General features: G+C 24.1%; 2 protein-coding genes across 2 annotated transcripts; both read right to left on the bottom strand.

Moving 5' to 3' along the window:
* LOC105367710 (kielin/chordin-like protein) lies at positions 1 to 3,240 on the bottom strand. The gene is made up of 7 exons (XM_011506478.1): positions 3,091 to 3,240; positions 2,016 to 2,259; positions 1,209 to 1,315; positions 1,004 to 1,123; positions 619 to 759; positions 458 to 544; positions 1 to 195 (listed from the first exon to the last, which is right to left on the bottom strand). The coding sequence occupies exons 1-7, from the start codon at positions 3,191 to 3,193 to the stop codon at positions 23 to 25; spliced, it is 975 nt and encodes a 324-aa protein (XP_011504780.1). The 5' UTR covers positions 3,194 to 3,240; the 3' UTR covers positions 1 to 22.
* Positions 3,241 to 5,450: 2,210 nt separating this feature from the next.
* On the bottom strand, positions 5,451 to 9,195 carry LOC105367709 (uncharacterized). Its single transcript, XM_011506477.1, has 7 exons — positions 9,076 to 9,195; positions 7,912 to 8,155; positions 7,265 to 7,371; positions 7,060 to 7,179; positions 6,001 to 6,141; positions 5,862 to 5,918; positions 5,451 to 5,632 (listed from the first exon to the last, which is right to left on the bottom strand). The coding sequence occupies exons 1-7, from the start codon at positions 9,173 to 9,175 to the stop codon at positions 5,466 to 5,468; spliced, it is 936 nt and encodes a 311-aa protein (XP_011504779.1). The 5' UTR covers positions 9,176 to 9,195; the 3' UTR covers positions 5,451 to 5,465.
* Between the last annotated feature and the right edge of the window lie 959 nt (positions 9,196 to 10,154).

The following is a 10,154-nucleotide window of genomic DNA, read 5'->3' as shown; positions in this document are numbered from 1 at the left end:
TATAATTATTAAAAATCTTATTTTAAAATAGTGGATGATTTGTAACGTCGCATTCATTATCTGGAAGCCGTTGACAAGTTGGTGTGGGTGGCACTTCACAAACACATCTCACGCATACGGAACTATAGTCGGTTGCTTGGTTCAACTCATCTCCGATTTCCATTGTCAGATTACCAAATTTACACATTTTGTTGCCTGAAAAATCAATTTTTAAGATAAATGATGTACATGAAACGGAAGATTTTTACCTTTAATTTTGTTGAAATATCTTAATTATATTAAACAAATTATCAATTATATTATTTTGATATATTTGGAATACATTTGACTGATATTGGCTGATAATATATATATATATATATATATATATATATATATAGGAAACAATAGAATTTTAATAAATTATATGTACATCGTATTTATAAAATATAACGTATATATAGAATTTACTTCTTACTAGACAGTTTTTCAGATGTTAATTCCTCAGACACATTATTTGATGATATTTTCGTAATCCGATGAATTACAGTGTCGTTATAATTCTCTGAAATAGTGTAATTTTATAATATTATATTTATTTCAATGTAAATATTAATTGGAAACTTTTAGTATGCTTACGACATCTGTACCCATAAGTGCAACTGGTTTGCGGTATTTGACTATGATAAAATACAGGAGCGCAATTCTCTCGAATTTCTAAGGTTCGAAGCAGTTCCGTTCCACATGATATATGTTCACAAAATGGTGCAACGTATTCTCCTGTAACATTTAATTAAATTATGTTATTTTATACCGCTTTCGTGTAGTTTATAATATAGGAACATTTTATAACAAAAATATTTCAACATTTAATTACAGTAATAAATTGATGAAATAAAAAAAAAAAATGAAAATAACAATATAGCATAAAGTCTTTAAACTTTTTTCTGAATACGTTACATTATGATTATTTATTGTTATCAATAAACGTTTTCACTTTTTAAATTTTTCATTAAATACACGCCTTTATATCCTTTCGAGCATTGGCACACCAATTCAGGTTTTTCGCTTGGGTAAAAAGGTTCTCCATCTAAATAAGTTCGTCCGTCAATTTCACATTTTGTTCTTTCTTCCGAAATTTCAGCTGAAAAAAAAATTATCACAAATTTATAATAATGAATATTTCATTACTAATATAAGGCATTAATAGGCAGTTGACTGTGTATTACGACATATTTGTTCTCCATCGCAACAAGTGCCTGGTTTTCGTTTAAAATAACACCCTTCTTTTATCCTCATGATAGAACAATCAATTGCTGCACAAGTAAATGTTGCCCTTAAAAATATTAATTAAAAGCTCAAATGAAGATAAATTGTAAAGACATTGTGTAAATATGGTATATAAGGAATTTGTAATTGGTATTCAAAGTATGCAATTAAATTGTTGAATTAATTAAAATTAAATGACAATTCTCTATACATAATACCATGACTAATGAATTTATGGTTTTGAAATTTTAGTTTTTATTTTATAAAGCCGGTTCATAATTCGCAAAATTTTATTCAGTTCTAATGTTTATTGTATTACGTATAAATATAGAAATTTATTAGTTCACGTTATTACTATTTGTTATGTTATTATTTTATTTTATCTGTGTTATTATGTCTATTCACATTATTGTGAGACAGTTATTAAACTTTAAATTTATTAGACATAATTTTAGATAAATTACTATTAAACGTAGTATAATAATACTATTTTAATGAATAAGTTCAATGTAAAATATTTCGTACAATAAAAACATAATTATTACTATTTTTCTAAATTCGGTCTGTCAATTGTAAAGTATTTTTGTCGGAGGAAAAGAATATCGGTGACATAAATTACAAATTTTATTTCGTACTATGTTAAAAATCAATTTTCTCTAATTTTTAAGAAAAAATTATTTTATTATCCGCTTAGGTTTAATCGATAACGAGTCATTCCTTTTCACATTAAATAAAAATATCTATAAATTCATCATGCCAATACTCACACATCTTTAAATCCTTTCACACAGTTACAATCTATATCGCAGGGATTATTACGATCTTCATCTTTCAGTTTATCTCCAATATTGTATACGTGTCCATTTACATAACAATTATACGGCGATCTTTCACTTAAATGTGAACAATTATAACTAACAGCACAGCAATCACTAGGTTTTTTATAAATCGGTTCACAACGCAGTTCATGGTAGTGTTGTATAGGTCCTTTACACTTTTTAGGATCACATTCTAAAAGATATATAATAAGATATCAAATATTAATCAGCTATATGGCATTATCTATATATATATATATATATATATATATATATATAATATAGTTTCAAATATTAAAATAATTAATTTCATTGTATTTATTACATGTATATTTATTTAGTTAATTCATATTTATTTCACGTAAATTAATCATTTATTTTATAAAGAATGTATATATAAGTAATTGACACTGTAATAATTTGAATTTTGAAAAATACATTATTCATGCATTTAAATAAATTACACTTATTATTTAATAAAAATATATTAAAAATTTATTTATATATACTTATGTTTATAGGAAAATGCTACTTTAAATACAATATTTCTAAAACTTTGACTAGATTACTAAAGAGTTTATGCTTCACAAAAACTTTTAATGAGATTTAAATATTAAATTAATAATTGTTTAATCTTCAAAGTATTTATTTCAATTTATATCAAATAATTATAAATTATTTTTATTAATGTGGATGTTCATGTAGTATAATAGTTATTTATAATTTCAAATCATCTATAATCAGCATTAATGCTTCCAGTTTACACAGTTAACAAGTTTTATATAATAATGTTGTCCTGGTGAGGAAACAAAAACAAATTATTTCTAATAATACTCTTTAATTGCTTATGATGCGTTTCCTAACTCACGATAACATTAAGTTTTAAATAGATGAACTAATAAGGAAAGAGATATCAAATCTACTTTTACAGATTATTTATTAATTGTAATGTTTATTGTATTGTCCATTTTACATTCTAATATGTATATTGGAATAAACTATAAATTTGTGAAAAATTATTTACCGATTGATGAAGCAGCAGTGGCCATGAACATCAGCCATAGATTCAAACATAAGTAGAGGAAGTTACCGAAGGCAGATTTTCCATAGTTAACCGTTCTACTCATGATTCAAAAGTTACTTTGCATGTCTTCAGCACAGTGCGCGTCTCTTATATAAAGATCTTCCATGTATTAGCTGACACGAGAATACATATTTACTTTGCACAGCAAACTCTTTTAAAGCCTTTATAGTCATTTTTGTACAGTCATATATATATATACATACATATATATATATATATATATATATATAAATTTCACTAATAATGTGTGTGTGTGTGTGTGTGTGTGTGTGTTTAATTTAAAAGTATAAATTAACAAAATTTCTTGCATATTATACTCTAGGAACGATTAGTGAAATTCAAAGAAAATACACAAATCAATATTTTTTTAACTTTTGACAAAATTATACTTTTATAATAAGATTTTATTTTTATAATAAATACGCTTCTTTACGAAGCTTTCTAATTTAGCTGATGATAATCTTTATATAATTTAATTCACTATTTCTGTAATTATTTCATTAACAACCCCAATTGTATTGCATACAATATAAGCTATAGCATAAACACAACAGTTTTGTTTAATTTAATTAAGGAAACAATGATTAATTTTACTTATTATAAAATATGTACGTAACAACTAATAATGATTAGCATGAGTTAACTAATAAATATTTATCTAATAAAGATTTATTTATAACTTTGTAATCCATAGTTGTTAATTATTATAGACTAATGGAGAAGAAATTTCACTCAAAAGCATCGGATATTAAAAGAGCAATTTCACAATAGCATTATATATAAAAACGAGCATTAAACATTGAAGGAATTGCCTCTTCGTTTATTATTCATTCAGCAATCAATGACGTGACGGACATATGAAAGTGAATAGTAACCCTGTAAGTATTTACATTCAAGACATAATGTAGATATTTGAACGAATATGCTTTATTATTGATCTATCGAGAGGATTTAAGGAAATTTAACGAATAATTGTTTATACATAAACAGAATATAAATGAAATTATTTATTTATGTTTTAATGAGTATCTGTGATAAATATCTATGATAAATTATATAAAAACTAGTTTATTATTAATGCATTCGTAATTTTATTGACTATTAAATTTATTCCTTACATAATTATGACAAAATGTTAAAATGTAAACGAATTATGCATTTATCGGAAGCAGCATATTCTACGCTTTAAAAGCAAAAGCATTTCTTCCACTTGAATTTTTAATTTGATTTTTTTATATTTAAAACATTGGCTTTAGTATAATATTAAATTACACTTAATATTATTGCTTAATAATTTATTGGAAAATTTATTTTATTTAAATTTTGAAAATATTTTATATGAATGTATTTGTACAGACAAAGGACTCAGTTGAAAATCTGAAAAAATAATTTCATTTTGAAAAGAAATAAAAAAATATACTACACATGACGGAAATACATTGGGAAATTATTGAAACTATTTTATACAAATGACATGAAGCATAAATTTACAAATTGTTTTTTTAATATTTTGCAAGAGTTGTACAAATATCTAATTATTTCAGTACAATTTTCTAATGGAAGAAATTCTAATAAAAGACGTTTTATGTTAAATTTTAAAGTAGGTATATACTTTAATTTCTTTAGTATGTGTAACATTTCAAAAGTACAAAGTTACAAAATTTGTTTTTCGCAAAAACTTCTGTATACCAGTTAATATGAAAATACATAAATGAAGTGTAAATTTAATAAATGAACGGTACAACCGATAATGCATAGTAAATATCAATTAATTATAGTTAATTATTGTATCAAAATTAATATTCAACGTATATTTAATTAATATTAATATCAATAAAAAAATTAAGTTAAATAATAAAAATATTATACGTATAATATATATATATAAATTCTAAAAAGTTTTTAATTTGACTTATATTAATAAGAATATTAATAAGAAAGCCCATTTATAAAAATATTTCGTTTATATCACTTGTGTGAAAGGTTTTGTAAGTCTCTAACAAGAGAAATAAAAAAAAAATACACAGATTGATAAATACTAACAAAGAATTGCAGATAAAGTAGTATGCAGATTTTTTTAATGCCTTGACGTAAAATATATTTGTTGTATTAACTGTACGGAATATTTTGAAATATCTTATTTAAAAATTTTATTTCAAAAATATACTTTATACTTAATAAAAATAACAATGATGATTCATTATAATATTCAAATGATATTTTTCAGAAATGAATTAAAAAAATTGATAAGTAAAATTTTAATAATGCTCAAAATTTATTTATATTAACGAATATACGAAAACTCGAGAATATAATTAAAACTTCGTGTTGCATTCATTTTTTGAAAGTCGTTGACAAGTCGGTGCGGGTGGTACTTCGCAAACACATCTCACGCATATGGAACTATAGTCGGTTGCTTGGTTCAACTCATCTCCGATTTGCATTAATATATCACCAAATACACACACAAATTCACCTAAAACTTGATATTTACATCATCAATAGAGATACTTTATAAGTGTTTAAATTACAGAAAGGCAGTGTTAGTATTTAGCGAGGTATGATATATTTTTAACGAAATTAATCTTTCTTCAAAAAAAAAGTTAATGAAATATTCTATTACTTATTGATATAATAAATATTATGAGTTTTTTTTTTCATTTTCAATACCTTATAAAAATAATAGAATTGTATTAAGAAATTAAACTTACTTAAATCGGAAATATCTTGTAGTAGCGAGTACCTCAATACGCGATCATTTTCGTTTTCTGAATAAGATTTTTATACATCTCAATATTAAATGACAATTAAAAGAAAGGGAAATTTATAATTGATTCATCCTTTACTTACGACATCTGTAATTGATGGGACAGCTAGTTTGCACCCATTGATAGTCAGAATATATGGGCGCACAATTTTTCCGAATTTCCGCGGAGTATCGGAGTTCCGTTCCACATTTTATATTCCTACAATATTCATGTACACTTTTTCCTGTAATGTGTGTATTTATACGTTTTCTTTCCAATAACATTAATATAATATAAATATAGCAAGACCTTCTCTCATTATAATTCATTCGATGAATATATTATTATAAAATTATACAATTTCTTTTTTATAAATGAAGGACTTCACAATGCCAGTGAGCTAATGAGAATTCGATCTTATGAAAAATACTTGGACATCAGTAAGTATACAATAATAATATTAATTAATATTTTTTCATACATATTATTGCTTATAATTTACATTAATTAAGGGCTAAACAATAAACGTATTCTAGCTCATTCAACAAATATACGATTAATGAATATTATATATTCCAACCTTACGTGATTTTAATACTCTGGAATATCCTGCTGAGATTAATTCCATGAAATATTATTACTGTATAATATGTCTATTTTATAATATATTTGAAAAATATTATTAAAACTATACTGTTTAAAAAGAGATCTTTAACATTTGCAACGTTTAAAATAATATTTTTCATAAATGCACAAGGATATTGTAAAATTATGTTAAAATATAATTAAGATTAAAACACACACACACACACACACACACACACACACACACATACATATATATATATATATTTATTTATTTAGTTATAGACATATATTTACATATGTCTTAATAATAAACGGGTAAGGTAATAATAAAAATAAAAATAACTAATCGAATGTTTACCCATAGTTATCATCTTGAATATGTTTATCAGTATTGAAATTTGCGCGAATAAAAACTTGTACAACTACAGATTATATTAGCGTATGATAAATTAAGTTGCAATAAAAAATAAAAAAAAAAGTATAATAAAATAAAATAAAATATTCGTTTACCATAAATATTAGTTTATATAATTAATGTAATTAAATGTTTGTAAGATGTAAATCGATTACGTACGTAAGTAACCTTCCATGCATGTACAAACTAAATAAGGATTATCACTTGGATAGAATTCCTGTCCATCTGTATAAACTTGTCCATCAACTTCACACGTAACAATATCATCGTTTCGTTCGACTAGTACATTGAATTTCATTCGAAAATAATAAATGATCCATTATTTTATATAATAGAACAAAATTATATATTTATCATTACTTACCACATATTATCTCCCCATCGCAACATGTATTTGGCTTTGGCTTAAAGTAACATCCGTTTCTTACGTTTGCAATTAAGCAGTCCGTATTCGTACACATAAATTTTGCTCTGAAAGATTAGAAAAATCATATGTAGGGATAGGAAATAAATATTAAATAGCCATTCGTATATGTGGACAAGTTAAAAACAATTATTCGTATGTTTTCCAAGTTACGTGGTCGAGACTAAGGAGTAATCTTATCAGAATTATAATTAAATTTGAGAATCTACGGAATAAAGTAGCAATAATAATAATTGCCAGTTGAAATTGAGAACGATCATATTTCGGATATTGTTGTAATGTATATAGTTATGACAATTGCAATATTCTGTACGTTCTGTCGAGCATATTTTTATTTCAAAATTGATCGAATTATTTTTAATAAGTAAACCACACATAATTTGCAATTTAAATGAAAATACGAATTTTATTAAAATTTTAACGTGTCCTTTTAAATTATTTTCTTATATTATCTTAATTACGTTGAAAATATTGTAAAAATGTTACTTCTATTACGCCTCGATAGCATTACAGACAATTTTTCGACTTATCTCGCATAAAAACGCATATAATTTAATGGTCGCAAGTGTGTAGCTCCGAGTACTCACATGTTATTATCTGAAAATTCACAGATGCAATCTTGATCGCAAGGACTGGAGCGATCGTAAGCCTCTAATTTCTCTCCAATTCTATATTCGTTATTATTTGCGTAACATTTAAAGGGCGATCTTTCATTTAAATGAGAACAATCATATCCAATAGCACAGCAAGTATCTAATTCATTGTATATCGGCTTGCAATTTAAATCTTTGTAGAACATTATCGGTCCATTACAGTTTCTTGGATCACATTCTTAAACATATAATTAACCACAAAATCTATTACAAGTATATCAAGTACAAATCAACGAAGATAATAAGAAATAAATTCGAGTCACATTGTTTAGTTTCATGTCAATTGCCATAAATTAGGTAGAATAAGGTTTAAATTTTAAAAGCCTTTGGTTAATGAAAAATTTCCATTTAAAAAAAAAAAAAAAAAAAATTTATTTAATTAAATTATTGCCCTAAATGAAAAGCGCTCGTATAATTATTTTCTTTGTTTTATTATTCGTTTAAAAATTCTCAATTATATAATAATTAAATAACATTTATATTCTAATATAAAATATAATCATTTTCATATTAATTCGTTAATTCGCTTAATACAATTGAATTGAATTACATGGATAACATGGATAAGCTTAAAACCTTAATATCGGCGCTTTTTTAAAATTAAATTATTCAATGAATAATTGTGGATTAATGCGATTTATAAAATATATATTTGTTTTGTTTCGCACAAATTTTAACAAAATTATATGTATTATCACATGTGAATTTATAATTATTTTTACTTAGCTGATTAGTTTAATAGGCAGTTAATTAAAATTTATTTTCAAAAGTTGGATGTTTTTTAATAAATTGGCTTAATAAGATTATATAGTAAAAATTATGTACATTTAACATAAAAAATATAGTGTCGATTCTCTTTGAAAATTTAACTTTTTTTTTTTATTATAAGATAGGAAATGTTTTCAAAAGTATATACTTAAATTTTTTTAAATAAACATTGAGAGTATTTCAAAAGGATCAAATGGCTGTCCATTATAATGATCAACTACTTCTCGCAGTAGCTGTGGTATTACATATATATATATTTATATATATATATATATATATATTTCTTTGTTTCGCTTAAACCACTTTCTGATGGCCATGAAAATGATTTACCTTGCGCTGAAATGATTCTGAGAAATGCAAAAAAGAGGCACAAATAAAGATACAAGAAGCCATGGATGGCTGATTTCTCAATGTAAAACGTTCCTGTCATGATCAATGTAAATAATACTTTGAATTCGTGTAGCATACAACACTGCTTATATATATAGGCCTACGGAGTTATTAGGTATATGAGAAAGAAGGGGTCATACCTACGATTAAGGTAATAAATTTGGTGCTATATTGTACCAAGAAGGTTCTCTAAGTACTCCGATTCGCTAGTGCAAAAGTCATTAATTCCGTTTCTAATTTCTGTTAAATTTCTTTTTATATTTAACTAAATAGTTACATTTCAAAGATATACGTGCTACTCCTTAAATGTGAAAATAAATGTTTGTATTATTATGTGCTTATCTAATCCAAACTAACGGCTTACGATATAGCAATCGAATTTCGAAATAAAACTTTTGTGTATAGTTTGATGCTTTTCTTTCAGATTTATTGAGATCTAATTCTATTTAGCTACATAATTATAATTTTTGCTGTTTTCATTATTTTTTCTTTTTTTTTTTTTTTTTTTTTTTTTTTTTTTTTTTTATATTTGTCAATATTATATATTATTACTATTATCCAGCAAAAAAGTTAAAACACTATTTTCAGATAACTATTTCACTACTTCCTGTTATACAAGAGGATTGTATTTATCGCGAATAGTTATAAAGCTAATCTAAGAAAATAAAATATTGATATTTTGATTTTAAATTATTTACTTTTATAATCTTTATCCTTAAATTTTATGATATATCAATTTTTATATATAATGTAGTTACAAAATGTATAAATTTAAATTATTAATTAAAATATTTTTTATGAGTCGTTTATTTGTAAGGTATTATAAAAAAAGATTAATACGTCATGGTATTACGTTATTTCAAAATGTTCTATGCCTTGTTTCATCTACTTAATAATCTATTGTGATTATTTTCAGATTTTTTGTTCGCGCGATCGTCGAATTTCCTTACTGTTCATTTTGTCTAAATATTTCGTATTTTGAAAGATGTAAATTATTTTTTATATCTTATTATAATAGA

This window comes from Ceratosolen solmsi, unplaced genomic scaffold, assembly GCF_000503995.2.
Source record: "Ceratosolen solmsi marchali unplaced genomic scaffold, CerSol_1.0 scaffold7, whole genome shotgun sequence".
NCBI classification, from domain to species: Eukaryota; Metazoa; Arthropoda; class Insecta; order Hymenoptera; family Agaonidae; genus Ceratosolen; species Ceratosolen solmsi.
The sequence above is the reverse complement of the archived record's forward strand: the minus strand, read 5'-3'. Positions and strand labels throughout refer to the sequence as shown.